The 17,637-nt window shown below is 43.8% G+C and overlaps 1 protein-coding gene across 1 annotated transcript in view; it reads right to left on the reverse strand.

Moving 5' to 3' along the window:
* Cog4 (component of oligomeric golgi complex 4) overlaps nt 1-17,637 on the reverse strand; it is a 32,260-nt gene that overhangs the window by 1,892 nt on the left and 12,731 nt on the right. Inside the window, exons 9-15 of the mRNA XM_028768497.1 lie at nt 16,212-16,345; nt 11,872-11,990; nt 11,229-11,395; nt 9,582-9,747; nt 6,542-6,604; nt 1,378-1,494; nt 734-826 (exon numbers count right to left, since the gene is read on the reverse strand). Coding sequence (XP_028624330.1) covers nt 734-826; nt 1,378-1,494; nt 6,542-6,604; nt 9,582-9,747; nt 11,229-11,395; nt 11,872-11,990; nt 16,212-16,345 — 859 coding nt within the window. The remainder of the gene's footprint in view (nt 1-733; nt 827-1,377; nt 1,495-6,541; nt 6,605-9,581; nt 9,748-11,228; nt 11,396-11,871; nt 11,991-16,211; nt 16,346-17,637) is intronic.

A 17,637-nucleotide genomic window follows, 5' to 3' on the forward strand; every position in this document is an offset into this window, starting at 1 on the left:
AAATAAAATTTATTTATTTCAGCTAGGCAGTGGTGGTGCACACTTTTCATCCCAGCACTCAGGAGGCAGAGGCAGGCAGATCTCTGTTTGAAGCCAGCCTGGTCTACAGAGTAAATTCCAGGACACCTAGAGCAGCTACAGAGAAAACTCTGTCTCAAAATGCCCATTCAAAACCAACACCCAAATAAACAAAACCCCTAACCAAACTCAGAAAACCAACTTCAATCCCAGGCTGAACCATGTTCCTGGATCTTACATCAAGATAACAAGTAGTTCTGGGCTGCAGCAGTGGTTAATATACTGGGGCAAGGCTAGGCTAGGAGGACAAAGCTCTTATATGGTTGGCTGTGCTGGCAGAGCACTTGGGGGACAGAGGCAGGCTGAGCTCTGTGAGTTCAAGGCTATCCAGGGCTACATAGAGAGTCTATCTCAAAAAACATCAAACAAACAAGCCTCCTAGGTCTATGATAGGTGGGGTAAAATGTGCCTCAGTATTAGATGAGTCACGAGAAGCCAAGGTCCCTTCACATGTCCTTGAGCCATTATGACCACAGGATGTTTCCTAGGAGGAGTCTAGTCTTGGATGGGGTGGCGGTGGGCTGGGATGTAGTGTTGGCTGGGGTGGCGGTGGGCTGGGATGTAGTGTTGGATGGGTGGGGGTGGGGTGGCAGCACTAAAGGTCTAGTCTGCTCAGATGATTCACTGCTTTGATGACAGCTGTAGTCAGGCTGACCTCCTCGATGCTGTGCGAGACTGAGAGAAAAGTGTTGATCCAAGGCTGCACCTGCGGCTTGACTGCTGAACTGTTGAGCTCCGTCAACCCTTCCTACAGCAGGACAGAGACATGTCAGACTTATGCTCCACCTCCTCTTACCTTATCGTACACCCCCTCTTTACCCCTGCAGCTGAGGGTCCCAGCAGGAAGCCTCAGGAATCATAGTGGAGGTCAGGACCTGAGAGCCAGGAAGGTGCCCCTTTCCAGATCCGTGCAGGTTCAGGTCCAGATTAAGGTACGGAGGGAGATTGTCTTAGTAAAGAAATCTCAAAGGGTGATTTCATAATGCTTCATGGAGGGCAGGGCAGTGCCTGTGGCTACAGTCAAGTATCACTGAACCATGCGGTCCAATTCCTCTGGACATCTTTCTGAGGGTTCTTGTCATCTTGGGGCCAAGCAGAGAATTCTAAAGGGACAGATGCTAGCTTGTTCATGTTATACAGTGGGCCTTTCGTTCCAAGGGCTATGCATGCCTTCAGTGGCTGGCATGCTTTGCCTTTGCCCTCTCCTCTCCTCATTTCCTGCACATAGGAAAGTAACCATGGTAAGTCAGCTACCAGTCTTCTCAGAGCATCATGGCAGCAGCCAGAATTTAGGCTTACCTGTAAGAGGTCTCGAAATTTGTTGGACACAGCAGCTAAGTCAGAAAGGCAGCTGTCAAACTTGGCCTGGGCCTGTTCCCCTCCAATGCCCTGATTGAAGAGCTTGGTGCAGTCACTCTATGGGGAAAATACAGTTTTAGAAACTGACTGTCCATGTCATCATGTCAGAAGGGGCAGAGAGAGTCAACACGTAAGTAGCCTTTTGTCCTTTGCAGACTTCTCTGAGATTTGTATATTGATGATTCTTTACTTTTTTCTCACCCCTTTCTAATTTGGGGGCACCAGTGTCTGAGGAAGAGAATAAAAAACAGAATGGGGCATTTTTAATTTTTTTTTTTATACATTTAAGGTTAACATTTCCAGGTTCAAGTCCTGGTTCGGTCATATATTTCTTTTTTTTCTTTTTCTAAAGATTTATTTATTTTTCATTTATATGAGTACACACTGCAGCTATCTTCAGATACACACTAGAAGAGTGCATCGAATCATATTACAGATGGTTGTGAGCCACCATGTGGTTGCTGGGAATTGAACTCAGGACCTCTGGCAGAGCAGTCAGTGCTCTTAACCACTAAGCCATCTCTCCAGCCCGGTCATATATTTCTTAAATGACTTCAGGCAAACAATTCAGCTGCCAAGTGTCAGTTCCCCTTTCTATGAGAACAGATACATGCTACGGTGACAATTTTGGTTTCTTTAAAAAACACAGAAATATAACAAAGTATTTCCATTTTAATCCCAGGTGTGGGGATATTTGGCTGCTTTGGACTGTCCGAAGCGGCTGAGTATGATTTGCTTCCTGCTCCAGCAGAAACATGGGTTTGCCAGCTGTAGATAGTTTTTTTTGTTTGGTTGTTTTTTTGTGTTTTTGTTTTTTTTTTGTTTTTTTCGAGACAGGGTTTCTCTGTGTAGCCCTGGCTGTCCTGGAACTCACTCTGTAGACCAGGCTAGCCTCAAACTCTCGAACTCAGAAATCCGCCTGCCTCTGCCTCCTCCCAAGTGCTGGTCTTAAAGACGTGCACCACCACCGCCCGGCTGTAGATAGTTTTTGTGACCGTGTGACATTTGGAATTCTGGGATTTTTCAGAGGGTATATAAACGCTAGGGCCCTAATAAGTGGGGGTTGGAGGCTGTTCAGGGGAGGAGGGTTGGTTGTAGTTTGTCTCTATCCTTGTTCTCTCCTATCTTGAGATAGAAGGTGAAAAGGCGGGGGGTGGGGGGGCGGGAAGATAAAGCGTGGGAAAAAGAACCCACAAAGTAGCAAAGACCAGAGACAACACACCTCTTCCCACACCCTAAGATAGGTTTTCTCTGTGTAGCCTCGATTGTCCTAGAACTCATACATATCCTCCTGCCTCTGCCTCCCGAGTGCCTTCTGAGCCCCACCATTGCCAGGTACACCTTTAACCCCAGCACTCAGGAGGCTGAGGCAGGAGGATCTCCGGTTCAGGCCAGGCAAGGATGCATAGTGAGACCCTGTCTCAATACTGAAAACTAAGAAGGAACACGGAATCCTGGTCCCTTGATGGATGAATAGTGTGAAACAATACACAAAGTGTTTAGCCTGGTACATAGTAGGCACTGGGGTACACTGCCTATGACTTCACAGTTTCTGTTTAAGTATTTGGTCTTAGGAGTCTGGTGAGACAAATCTGCAGGTAAGGGTATTTGCCAATTAAGTCTGGTGTTTAATCCCTAAGAAACACACAGAAGGAGCACTGACTCCAGACAGTTGTCCTTTGACGTCCGTGTGTTGTGGCATGCATGTCCTGTCTCTCTATTATGCACACACCTAACAATACATAAGGAAGTAAATAAAAAAACGAGCTGGGCAGTGGTGGCTCACCCCTTTAATCCCAGGATTAGAGAGGCAGAGGCAGGTAGGTGAATATGAGTTCAGGGCCAGCCTGGTCTACAGTGAGTTGCATGACAACTGAGCTACATAGAGAAACCCTGTCTCTAAAAAATAAAAAACAAAAACATTTTTCTTTTAGTCTGGCTATCAAAAGAGAAATGACCATAATCTCAGGTCCTCGAGATTTAAGTGCTTACTCTGGGCTGGCTAGGCCCTAGTTTAAGCATTTTGCTTTTAGTTTTTCTTTAAAATTCCTAGGCCAGGTGTGCATGGCTTTAATCCCAGCACTTAGGAGGAAGAGCCGGGGCTACACAGAGAAACCCTGTCCCTGTAAAAAACGAAGTAAATAAAGTTTTTGCCCTCCTTTAAAACACATACATGCTGGGCAGTGTTGGAACACGCCTTTAATCCCAGCACTTGGGAGGTAGAGGCAAGTGGATTTCTGAGTTCGAGGCCAGCCTGGTCTACAGAGTGAGTTGCAGGACAGCCAGGGTTACACAGAGAAACCCTGTCTCGAAAAAATAAAATAAAATAAAATAAAATGAAATGAAATAAAATAACATACCTATGAGTTACATATTTAGAAATAGATTATAAATAACTTTGAACTTAAAAACAAAACAAAAATGCAAAAAAAAATTAAAAAACAAAAACAAATGCTTGCCCTATGAAACAGAGTTATCATTATCCTTGAGGCATACTGAGGAAACTGAAGCTCAGAGAAGTTAATGCCTTGCTGACACCATCCCAGTAGAATATGTAGCTAGATTCTGACTGTGGTTTCTGACCCAGGGTGTTTGTTCCTGTCACCGTACTTCAGCCTAATTCCTGCAGGGTGACCTGCTTGATGCTTGTGTGTTTTCGTTGTCAACAGCTGCCTACGTCATCTCTTCTGGTATTCCTTACAGAGCTGAAGGTGTGTTTTCTACAACAGGATCAATGTGAGTGCAGAGACACTGAGTGAAGACCCCAACCCCACAACAGCCCCCTCACTCAGTCTTTCAGCCATCACGTCATCTAGGAATGTATCTTCGGCCCACTGACCTACTTACTGCAAAGTGCTAGTGATAGGGTTGAGACAGAGCATCTGTGAAATACAAATCTCACTTATGGGAATTACTCTGTTTTTTAAGCTATTTGCTATGTCTTTCCCCTCATATGGCTAATTCTGCTGGCCAGGTTATGGTTTTCATGAGATTTTTTTTTTCCAAATCTAGGCTGGTATTAAGGATAAAGCTAGGAATACAATCTAAAGTGTTAGAATTCAGGGTTAGAATTAGAGATAGAGTGGTTTAGAATGTACAAGGCCCTGGATTCAACCCCAGGCATGGGAGCACACCCCTTTAATCCCACTTAAACATTTATTGTACAAGAGACACTACTGTTCATATGTTTGGGTATACATTCCTAACTTGGTCCACATCTCGGGGTTTTCTCAGAGCCTCCTTCAGGAGCCCCATTAGCTATGAGGCTGTCTGCCTAGCTCCAAGGTCACACCAGTTTATAGATAGCCCTTTGCCTCTGCTTTAAACTATCCTCTTGTTAGTGTTCACCGAGGGGCAGGACCTTAGCTTTCCTTTCTGAGTCTGGGAGTCGGACATAACTAGGATCTCACTTTGAAGCTGTTTTGTCCTGTTATTTGAGACTGTTAGCACATACTTCTCATGTATCAAGTAGATACTCATTTCATGACAATGTTATGGGTAGAGGTCATTATCTCTGTTTTACAACCGAGGCTAAGGAAACTTAAAACAGAACTTGCCTACAGCCACATAACTGGTTAGAGATCTAGTGGAGATTTGAACATACTAATAAGGGACTTTAAGGCCCAAGAAATTTCGACTATGCTCTGCAGTCCTCTTTAAAAATGACAGCAGGGACTACAGAGATGGCTCAGTGGTTAAGAGCACTTCTTGCTCTCCTAGAAGACCTGATTTCAGTTCCCAGTACCCTTGTGGGCCCCTCACAACCATCTGTAAATTCAGCTCCGGGGATCTCATGCCTCTGGCCTGTGAGAGCACCTGCACTTATGCACAAATACCTTCCTAACTCCATATACACAAATTAAAAATAATAAAAATAAATCTTTAAAAAAGACAGCAACTGGCTTTATGCAGCATTCAGTAAACCATACATAATGTTATTTATAGAAGGCTTTGTCATGATTTTAGAAAATAATGTGTATGTGTATGTGTATGTTTCTAGGTGAATGTAAGCCCTGTGTGCGTGTGCTCATGTCCACAAAAGCCAGAAGAGTGTGTTGGATACACAGAAGTTGGGGTTATGGGGAGTTGAGTTTTTAATATGGGTGCTGGAGCCAAACCTGGGTCCTCTGGAAGAGTAGGAAGTACTCTTAACTGCTGAGGCAGCTCTCTAGCCCTTAATGACTTTTTTTTTTTTAAAAAGTATTTTTTTATACAGCATACTCAACTGTATTTCACGAGAGCACCCAACAAATCAGCAGGGCAGGAAAGAGATTTGTATCTCATTGAATAGGACAGAGAACTGAGGCCCAGAATGAAAGGACTTGGCCATGGTTATGGACAAATGTACTGAAAGATCTTCCATTTCTTGGGCCAGAATGTCCCCAGCAAGTCCACAGACGCACTGCTATGCTGCCAATCACCATTGAGCTCATACAAGTATGGCTCCACTCCTACAAGAGTGGCTCTAATCTACAAAGAACTGATAGACAGGGCTGCAGAGATGGCTCAGTGGTTAAGAGCACTGACTGCTCTCCCAGAGGTCCTGAGTTTAATTCCCAGCAACCACATGGTGGCTCACAACCATCTATACAGGGATCTGTCGCCTTCTGCCATGGTAGTGTGCACCATATGTATGAGATAGAGCATTTATACATAAAAAAATTAATAACAGAAACCTGATAGACTATTTCCCTTTGTACTGGCTGGTTTTGTGTGTCAATTTGACACAAGCTGGAGTTATCACAGAGAAAGGCACCACCCTTGAGGAAATGCCTCCATGAGATCCAGCTGTAAGGCGTTTTCTCAATTAGTGATCAAGGGGGGAGGGCCTCTTGAGGGTGGTGCCATCCCTGGGCTGGTAGTTGTGGGTTCTATAAGAAAGCAAGCTGAGCAAGCCAGGGGAAGCAAGCCAGTAGGTAACATCCCTCCATGGCCTCTGCATTAGCTCCTGCTTCCTGACTTGTTTGAGTTCCAGTCCTGACTTCTTTTGGTAATCAACAGCCATGTGGAAAGTGTAAGCTAAATAAACCCTTTCCTCCCCAACTTGCTTCTTGGTCATGATGTTTGTGCAGGAATAGAAATCCTGACTAAGACACCCTTGTACCTCCAGAGTTGTCTTCAGAGTTGAGATGTTTTCACTGCAGACTTCCACATTATTCAGAGTCACCTGAAAGATGATGGACAAGGAATGTTACTTCCTGCTCACTGGGCTTGCTGCCCACTCAAATACCATCCAAATGTTATGACAGTTATGTTTCATGAGGCTCAGAGAAGTGCAAGCCTAAGTTTGCAGCCTGAGGAAAGCCTTTTCCACTGTTATTAGGCAGAATGCTCAGATCTTGGCTCAGAATGGTGAACAGGCTCATGCTTTCTCCTGTTCCCAATACCAAAGCAGGAAAACTACACTGACTGCAGAAATAGCACAGCCCAGGCTCCATATTACTTATGGAACATTTTAGGCAACAGGTATGTGGTTAAGTCCTGGACCCTAAGGTGGCAGGCCTTGGTAAAGATTGCAAACACATACTGAACACTTGTGATGAGCCAGGCACTGTTCTAGATAGTGAGAAACAAACAAAACACCGAAGCAAAACAGGCAACATATACCTCCTTATAGCAGGCACTATATCTGCTTAGCAAAACACTGGACTGAATTCCTAGCACCCAGCCCTGGCCCAGCCTCCTGCCCCTGATACTTAGGATATAAAGTCAGGTAGCGATAAATACTATGATTAAAAAGTAAAACAGGGATGGAAACAAATTCACAATGGAAAGCTCAACACTAAGAATTAGAATCCATGAGTTCCTAGCGTGGAGAAAGGGCTCCTTCTTTCATGACTCACATGTATCCGTGGATGGTTATAAAAGCAGTATGGGGACTGGAGAGACACCTCAGCAATTAAAGAGAGCGTACTGCGTGATCAAGAGGAACAGAGTCTGCATGTCAGCACCTACAGTGCCTGTAACTACAGCTCCAAGGGCTCCCAAGTCCTCTTCTGCACTCTCAAAGGCACACACACCCTCCTTTCCCATGTGCATTTAATCTCACACAACACACACTCACACTCACTCACACACACACACACATACACACACACACACACACACTCATATACAGGCACACACAAATAAGTAACTCTTGGGGGGAAAAAAAGCAGTAAAGGGATGTGACTCAGTTGGTAGAGTGCTTACAGAGATACATCTAACCCTGGGTTTGATTCCCAGCACTTCATAAACCAGATATGGTAGGGCTCACATAATTCAAGTATTCAGGAGGCAAAGGCATGAAAATCAGAAATTCAAAGTCATCGTTGGTTGTATAGTGAGCTAAGGCTTAGGTGGACTTTATGAAATAATCCTTAAAAATTGGGGACAAAAGTGATAAGGGACAACTATGACCATCTGGAAGGCATCTTTGGTTTGAGGTACTCAGGAAGGCTCAGTGGCGTAGATGATGGTTGAACTGAATTTACAAAGGAGAATGCTCACGTTCCACTCATGGTAACGGATAGGAACACCTCGACACTTTATCAGCCTCTCCTAAGCTCACTGTCCTATGCCTTTCTTCCTAGCTGAGCTGCTAAGGATCAAATGCAGGCCATGCTGAGTAAGTCCTCTGCCACTAAGGTATACCCCAGGCTTCCCTTCCCTCCTTAAGGCAGTCTCGCAGTCCTGGCTTGCCTCAGACTCCCTTTATAGCCAAGGATTACTCACTGCCTCTACCCCCCAAGTACTAGAATAATAGGATTAACATCTTTGGGAGAATCTCACTGCCTCAAACTGGTTAGTGGGTGGCATAGCCCAGGAAGTCAGGGCAGGAAGGAGCCACAACTGAGGAACTTAGGGATTGTAGGATAACAGGGGAGTCCCAGATCCACATGGGTTTAGACTGGGAAAGTCTGCTGTCTCTGGAGTACTTTTCTTGTTGACATCATGCAGTCAGTACTGAAGAACCACGCTGCTGACTGTACCCCTTAGACCATGCCTAATGGGGTTGGGTAAGGGAACTAAAGCCATAACACAGGCCTGTTAACACTGAATGTTTCCAGAAAAACAACTATACTGTATGACAGCTGAAGGATAAAGGCCACAACATAAGTGATTCTCAGGCACTTTAAGGGCACCAAGAAATAATTGTCAAGAGAGGAAAATGGATTTGAATTTAAGCGGCATTGATTTTTATAGTTTCCCTTTGGCTGACAATCTCTGTAAACATGGATTCACTGGGTTCAGCTCCTGCTTATAGAAAATGGTATTTCAGTAGAGTTTGGGGAATTCATTTTGACAGCTAAATGAATCAAAGTGTCATACTAATAGGCTTTGTGGGGCTGGAGAGATGGTTCAGTCAGTAAAGGTTAGGTTCACAACCAATATGTCAAAATAGAATTTGCAGTGGGAGTAATGACATTTTAAGGGTTTGGAGCCAGAAAAACTAGAAATCTGTCACTAAGCACTTAGCACCACCTTTCTCAAGTGGATCTCCTAACAGTGAAATTGTCAGCCTAGTGAAGGCGGTGCAGTCCTTTAATCCCTGCACTTGGGAGACAGAGGCAGGTGGAACTCTAAGAGTTTGGATTTCTAAGGCCAGCCTGGTCTACAAAGAGAGTTCCAGGACAGTCAGGGCTACATAAAGAGATCCTGTCCTCAAAACAAAACTAAACAAAACAAACCTCTAACAAAACAATGAAACTGTCTAAATGGAAAGTTCCAGAGAACAATGAGTGAGAGCAAAGGCACTCAGTAGCCAGCCCTGGGGATGTGAGAAGTCATGTGGTTGAAAAGAACTAGAAAGGCAGATGGGTGAGGTTAAGAGGCTGAAACAAAAAGACCAACTAGGCTTGTGGCCTGTGCCAGTAATCCAGCTGCTCGAAGGCTGAGGAAGGCAGGTGTAATTTTAAGGCCTGCCTGGGCTATGGAGCCACTAGGCAAGCCTGAGTAAGTTGGTGAGACGTTGGCTCAGCTCAAGCATTGGGAGACATATCTTAGGGGCAGTGTGTTTGCCTGGCACGTGTGAAGCCTTATGCTCAATTTTAAAGGTTTCACTATGTACCAATATCAAGACCAGCCTTGGCCACAAAGCCTATTTCAAACTTACAGTAACATTAAGAAAATCTGCCCCAGCTGCTGGCCTGAGGGCCACCTACCAGGAAGGACAGCTTGGCTTCATCAGTGCTCTCGATGCCTTTGGTGTCAAACTTGCCCTGCTGGAGGCTGCTGTGCATGATGTTCACGGCACTCGTCACCCCACGCTGGATGTCCTGTAAGGTGGTGGCTGGGAAGCCCATTCTTAGCTTATTACACAGAACATCCCTGTGGGGCAGAATGGCATATGCAGAGTGTTCAGCCTGGCCTACAGGACAGCAAGAACAGGGCACCCACTAGCCTGACTCAACAGTACCAGCTCTTTTGGGGCGGAGACTGTAGGAGAGACCTCAGGGGCCACGCACGACAGGACAGCAACCGATACTTGCTCAAAGATACTAAGAATATATAAAGGAGACTGGTCACTTCTTTTATAAAATAAGAGAAAAAAGAAAAAGACCAGCCATCATGTATTGACAGCAAAGCTGGGGAAAGGGTAGGATGGACCCCAGTCTTCAGCAACTACACTGTCTATGACAGTCCTGCCAGTGTCACTGTGGTTCTAGCTAATGTTTACTTCTTCAGGCTTTCAGTTATTGCCACTGAGCTTCAAGGAGGCCACAGTGTAGCTCAGTGAAAGGCAGCACCACACAGAGGCTGAAACACATTGTGAGTCAGCCCCAGCTTCTCTAGCTACTTCTCAAGAGGTCGGGACCCATGACAGGGTCACAACTGATCTCTCTAAGCCACAGTTCTACATTTAAAGAACAGAAAGCATGGTTTTTCTACTATTTTAAAATATGCATTTACTCTGTGTGGGGAACACATGCTACAGCACATTTGAGGTGAGGGAACAACTTGCAAGAACTGGTTCACCTCCACACCTGTGGGCACTGGAGATTAGACTCAGATCATTAGATTTGGCAACAAATATCTTTACCTGCTGAGCCATATCATCTGCCCTACATCAAAGTTTTTATACAATAAAAAAGGGGGCAGGGGGCAGGCATGGTGGCCACACATCTTTAGTCCCAGCACTCAGGAGGCAGAGGCAGGCACATCTCTGAGTTTGAGGCTAGCCCAGTTTATAGAGCCAAGTTCCAGGACAGGCAAGGCCATACCGAGAAACCCTGTCTCAAAAAAACGAAAACAATGAGAAGGAAGGAGTAGTGTGTTGGTATAGCGCTTGGCTTGTAGAAATGGAAATTATAAATGTCATTAAAACCACTGATTGATTTTATCTAAACCACATACTTTTCTCTGGGTCTAAGGGTAATGACACCTTCAACATACTTTAGTGAATCAGGGTAAGTATTAGAAATTAGGTACTTAAGGTATTTGGCTGATAGACAGTTTCTCTGACCTAAGGATGTCGCATTTGCAACAGAAATTAATTATCTATCTATCTATCTATCTATCTATCTATCTATCTATCTATCTATCTTTTTTTTTGAGACAGGGTTTTTTCTGAGTCCTTGGCTTTCCTTAGATTTACTCTGTAGAGCAGGATGGCCTTGAACTCAGAGGTCCACCTGCCTCTGCCTCCTGAGTGCTGGGATTAAAGACATGTGCCGTAAGTCCTAGATAGCTTAATCTCGTTTAGAACTGAATTTGACCCATAAAGAAAAAAGGAAAGAAACAAATAAGACAAGGAATCAAATACAAATAGAACTTCTATGCCCATAGAGCAGAAAGGGTATCAACAGTACCTGAAGTCAGCTTCCAGCTCTCTGGTGGCAAGGTTGATCATGGCACAGAGACAGTCGATGTTAGAGCTGGACAGAGCACGCCCAATGCACTTTTTAACAATGTAGAAGACATCATCCACCATGCTGGATGTCAACTGGCCTTTCTCATAGGTATCCAGAGCCACAGCCTATCAAAAGGCAACGTCCCCAGTGAGTATCGAAGTTCTGATGTTCTCGATAGTTCTGGTTATACTAGCCCCATCTCCGAACCATTTCTTATACTTTGTCCATGTTGGTCACAGCTTGACCAAAAAAACCCCTCACTTCCCTAATGATCACGACATTAGAAAACAGTATTTGGGGCCTTTGCTTTGGTGCTATCCATTACCTGGGATCTCAGACATAGGAGAGGTCCTACCCCATCCATCTGCAGGGAGGTAGGGAACAAGCAGGCTCCATGGGAGCTACGCTGTTCTTTTGTAATCGCTGGGAAAGACCCAGCTAGGAATGTGAAGATCAAGACACCTTCAGAGATGCTTTCTTACTACATCCAAAAGTACTCTCCAAGCAAGACCAAGAAATATGACAGGTCCCAGCAATTTCCTTCAGCCTGGCTTCTTGGACAGGAAGCCCCATTTGCAAGAGATGTATCCTAATGTCCTACCTTATTGACAGTCTCTCTCATGAAGTACTCCTCCATGGTAATATAGAAGCCAATTAGCTCCTGCATGGTACAGCTCAATAGGCAGTTATTGAGGAGTTTGTCCAGGCACTTCTGGTGCTCTAGGGGACAGCCAAGAAAGGAATATTCACTTTCCCCCTCCCCGAGGGAAAGAGAGCAATTTTTTCATTTTTAAGTTCCCTTCTAGTCTTTTCACCAAACAGGCGCAGTTTCCATGATTAAAATCAGTATAGATAGTATTTTTCTACATCTTTTTTCTGTAGCTTAATTTTTTTTCCATTTACTTATTTTATTTACCTGTGTACACTGTCACTCTCTTCTTGTAGCTTTCTGGGAATTGAACTCAGGACCTCTGAAAGAGCAGTCAGTGTTCTTAACTGCTGAGTCATCTCTCCAGCCCTAGTTTAATTATTTTTTAAAAAACTATTTGAATACTTATGTATATGTATGTGTCTGTTTATGTGTATGCAAATGAATGACTGCAGAGGCCAGAAGAGAGATTCCCTGGAGCTGGAGTTACAAGTGGTTGTGAGCTGCCCAACAAGCCTTAGGAACCCAACTCTGGACCTCTGAAAGCTCTGCAAGCACACCTTCCCACTGAACGACCTCTCTAGTCCCTAAGTCACTATTACTTCTTGGGATGCTAGGAGGAACCTGGGGCCTTGTACATAATAGATGATTCTCCTGCCTCAGCTTCCCAAGTCCTGGAATTACAGACCACTATACCCAGCACCACTGGACATTTTGTTAGATAATTTATATATTTTAATTTTAATTTAAAGGAAATTTTAATTTCATTTGTTTATGTTTTGAGACAGTGTCTTACTACATCTAGAACCATTTTGTCTTGAACTCACAGAGATCTATCTGCCTCTGCCTCCAGAGGGCTAGGATTAGAGGTGTGGGCCACTACTTACAGCACTAACTCCAGTTTTAGACACCTGGGGTTTTTTTCTTTTCTTTTTTCTTCTCTGTTTTGGTTTGAGACAGGGTTTCCCTGTATATGCCTGGCTATCCATAGAACTTGCTCTGCAGACCAAGTGGGCCTTGAACTCAGGGATCTGTCTATATCTGCCTGTTGAGTGCAGGCATCAAAGGCATGTGCTACCAACTCAGCTAACACGTGGGTTATTTTTAAATTTTTCTTTCACAACTGAAAATCATAATAATCGAAGAAAATAGTGAATATTTTTGAAAAAGAAAAAAACGATTTACTTTTATGTATGTGTATGGGTGTTTTGTCTGCATGTAAATGTACTGTATGAATGTCTGGTACTCATGGAGGCCAGAAGAGGGAATCTGTTCTTTCTTACTGGAGTTACAGATGGTTGTGAGAAGTCACATAGGTACTGGGAACAAAACCCAAGTCTAGAGTTCTTAACTGTTGACCCATTTCTCCCATAATGAACAAGTCTGTACAAATAATTTAATTCCTTTTTATTACTTTCTCCAAGATAACACAGAAGACTAAAAATGCATGTTTCCAGGGTAAAGACCAAAATACACTAGCTATAAAGCACTCCATCCTCTCTATCAGCACTGTCTAGCTGCTCAATAGAGTATCTGTGTTGGTACAAATTCTAACATATTTTATTCACTATTATTGTGTGTGTTAATAATGTGTGGGAGTGTGAGTCATACATGCCATATGTTCTTATGGAGGTCAGAGGACAACGTGTAGGGATACAGCTCTTTCTTTCTATCACAAGTTTTAGGGATTGAACTCAGGTCCTAAGGCTTGTAGGGCAAGCATTTTCACGGTCTGAGCCATCTCAGCAGTCAAAGACATGTTTTATAATTATGCTGTCCAATGTGGTAGTCAAAAGCCATGGCACGGCTGGCGAAATGACTCAGTAAGTAAAGTGCTTGCTGTACAATCACAGGACCAGAATTCAGATTCTCCGCCATCATGTTAAAAAGTCAGAGGAAAGTGTCAGGGAAGATGGCATATGCATTCAATTCCAGGACTCATAGGCATAGGTAGGGAGATCTCTGTAAATTCCAGAATGACCTGGTCTACAAAGTTCCAGGCCAGCCAGGATTACATAGTGAGACCCTATTTCAAACCAAAACCGAATCAGGGGTGTGTGGCAGCCTGCTTGTAATCCTATCTGGGAGAGGGAAACAGGGGATCCTGAGAGCAAACCAATGAGGGCTAGCCAATATAAGGCTCGCTGAAGAATATGCTCAATATTGACTTTAGGCCTTCACACACATGTGAACATACACACATATGGGGGGAAAAAGTCATGGCATATTACTTTCCCCCATCAATGAAGTCTTGCTATATAACCTAGGATGGATTGGTAGTCCAGGGTACACTCAAGCTTGTGGTGGTACTTCTGTCTCAGACAAATGTTGAAGGCTGGACTAATCCAAGTCTCTCTCTAAGGCCCTGATGCATAGAGAAGGAACTTAGCTCCTTCTCTAAAAACAGGAATATGCTTGGCAGAGCCAGTAATAGCCTAGAATCAGGGCCTTGGGAGATATTCCTTGAGGCTCTGATGCAGGAAACTAGGAATATACTTTAGCAGAGGTGGTAATGGCTTGGGGACTGGGCCTTGGGGAGCTGTGAATGGCTTTGGGTCCTGAGAACCCCAATCTTTCCTCAAGGCCGCTGTCTACTTGGTCTGTAATGTTCTGGAAATAACTTGTGTTCCCTTAGTGCATCATCCTTTGATTAGTTTCCTGTTGACTTTGTCCCATCATATGATAGTTTCTGCTGACCTGGTCCCATTTCTTCCTGAAAGTAGTACATAAGATGCTGTACTTATAAGCTTGCCTGGCCTAAGACATACTTTATGCAAGATCTCCTAGGCCACCTGTTCTTTCTTATCTCTGATCCCCCGGATCTTCCTTCTTAGGACCCTGTTACTAAAGAATGACTTTCTGGTCCAGGTCTGCCAAATACTGGCATTATCGGAGTGTGCCACTATGCCTAACTTCATGGCAACTCCTGAGACTTCAAATATGGCTAAGGACCAAGGAACTGAATTTTTAAATTTAACTTTAATTAAACTTATTTGTTTATTTATTTTTTAAGACAGGATTATCCCTGTGTAGTCCTGGCTGGTCTTGAACTCTGAGACCCACCTCTACCTCCAGTGTTGGAATTAAAAGGCATGTACTACATGTCCAATTTGATTTTAATTAAATCTTAATTTCAGGAGGCTGAAGAGATAAGTGGCAGTTAAGAGCACTTAAGTGCTCTTTCAGAAGTCCTGTATTCAATTCCCAGCAACCCTTAGTGGCTCACAATCATCTATAATGGGATCTGATTCCTTCTCCTGTACATGAAGACAGATCACTCATGTGCATAAAATACATGAATAAATAAATCTTAAAAAAAAAACACTAGGTAAATCTTAATTTCAATAATCACTCATATGTGGCCAGTGTCTACTACACCATACAACATAGGTCTGAACAGTAGAATTACATGCATATGTGGCCATGCCTGATTATTTATTTTGAAACAGGGTTTTTCTATGTAGCCCTGGCTGTCTTAGAACTTACTATGTAGACATGGTTGGCTTTGTACTCACAGAGATCTGCCTGCTTCTGCCTCCCGAATGCACCACCACCACCCAGCCTTTATTTTTTATTATTATTATTATTAATTATTATTACCACCATTTCAGATCTTCATTTTGTGCAGCAAGCACTCTTAGCCAGTGAGCAATCTCTGACACTGCTAAGTACCTAACTCCAAATAAATATGTAATTCCCTTTAAACAGATTAAGTACATCTCCTGCCGTGTTTTAGTGACATAAGCCACAAAGAATGTCAGATACTACATGAATCTCCAGGTTACATAACTCAGCGTGTAGACTAGAGGTGTATAATTCTATTTTCTGCTTGTACTATATATTTAAGCTTACTGCAGTGTAACTTCTAGTCCACAGAATTCAATATTGTATGTGTACAATCCAGTGATCTTTAGCAACTTACTATATTTGTGCAACAATGGCTACTGTCCAGTTTTAGAATATTTGTCATTTAAACGTTCACTAGTATAAATAGGTCTTTTGTATTATTTAAATCTTTACATGGACACATTTCCCAAGTCTAGCTATAAACCAGAGCTGGCATAGAGAAGATGTAAGAAATGAAAGGCCATCAGTTTTCCTTGCCTTTATACAAAGTTTTAGAAGTTTCAAAATCCCAGTCCAATTCTAAAATGTGGCACACTGAACAACCCCAGGAAGAGCCAACTCATCAAGAGAGGCTTTCTCAGTAAGAACTCTGTGACTTGACTACGACAAGTCAGGACCAACTGCTTATGCCAGACCTGCCATCAAATACGAGAAGTATGTTTTACCTTGTTTCACTTCTTCTGAAGCCATGGAGTCCCCCACCTCAAAATCTGCGCTGATCCTCTTCCTGAGGAATCGTAAGTACAGTTCACTCCGAGCATTCATCAGAGTGACCTCAGTCAAGACAGGGTCCAGCTCCCTGACACAGAGCACATGGAGTAAGAACATTCTGTCCCTATAAAGGCTACAGGGTAAACAGACTCCCTGCCCCTAACCCTGGTACATAAGGGTAGCTCTGTCAGATGATGGTTGTACTGCCTTGTTTGTTACAGAGACAGCTATCAATCACATTTTCTTTTTTCTTTCGTCCCTTCTTTCTCTCTCTCCCTCCCCCACTCTCCTCTCTCTCTCTTTTTCAGTAGAGTTCCTCCATGTAGCCCTGGCTGTCCTAATACTCACTGTGTAGACCATCTACCTGCTTCTGCCTCCCAAGTGCTGGGATTAAATGTGTGCCACTACACCCGGCTTCACCCACATTTTCCACTTGCCAGAGGCTGAATCATTTACCTCCAATATGAAAATTACCTCTGCTTCTGTGAAAGAAAATATATTTCTCTAATCTCACATTGAGCCATGAGATTTAGGACACACCATTAAACTATGCCTTATTCATCTACCTCAGTGCACAGCCAAAACAATTCTGAGAAAACAGATTGGAGGACTTAATTTCCTGATTTCACAACTTACTACAGGGCAGGGAGATGGCTCCCTGGCTAAGAGTGCTTGCTGCACAAAATGAAGGCCTGAGTTGGAATTCTCAGCACCCATGTGGAAAAAAAAAAAAAAAAAAGCTGGGCGATGGTGATGCCCGTCTTTAATCCTCAGCACTTGGGAGGCAGAGGCAGGTGGATCTCTGTGACTTCAAGACCAGCTTTGTCTATACAGTGAGTTCCGGGACAGTCAGAGTTACATAGAGAAACCCTGTCTCAAAAAGACAAAAACCAACCAACCAACCAAACCCTCAGGCATGGCCACATGTGCTTGTAATTCCAGTATCATGAGTGGTGGTAGTAGAGAGGGCTGGGTGCTGGGTGCTCACTGGCCAACTAGCCTACCTGAAACACCAAGCTTCAGGACTATGGTCTTAAGTGAGTGAGGTGGAGCGTAAAAGAGGAGGAGATGACAGAACAGGGAACTCAAAGTCCTCCTCTGGCCTGGGGACTCGCACAAAGACACATACACACAGCCTGCACTTGGACACACACCAAAGCTATACTCATACAGACTATGTTACTAGTGTAAAATACAGGTATAAATGGAATAGAACAAAGAGTCCAGGCAGTCAGCTGATTTTTTTCTAAGACAAGGTTTACTATGTAGCCATGGCTATTCTGGAATTAGCTCTGTAGACCAGGAAGGCCTGGAACTCAGAAATCTGCCTGCCATCTGCCTCCTCAGTGCTGGGATTAAAGGTGTACACCATCACCACCC

The sequence above is a fragment of the Grammomys surdaster genome, unplaced genomic scaffold, assembly GCF_004785775.1.
Source record: "Grammomys surdaster isolate TR1022 unplaced genomic scaffold, NIH_TR_1.0 187, whole genome shotgun sequence".
In the NCBI taxonomy this organism is placed as follows: domain Eukaryota; kingdom Metazoa; phylum Chordata; class Mammalia; order Rodentia; family Muridae; genus Grammomys; species Grammomys surdaster.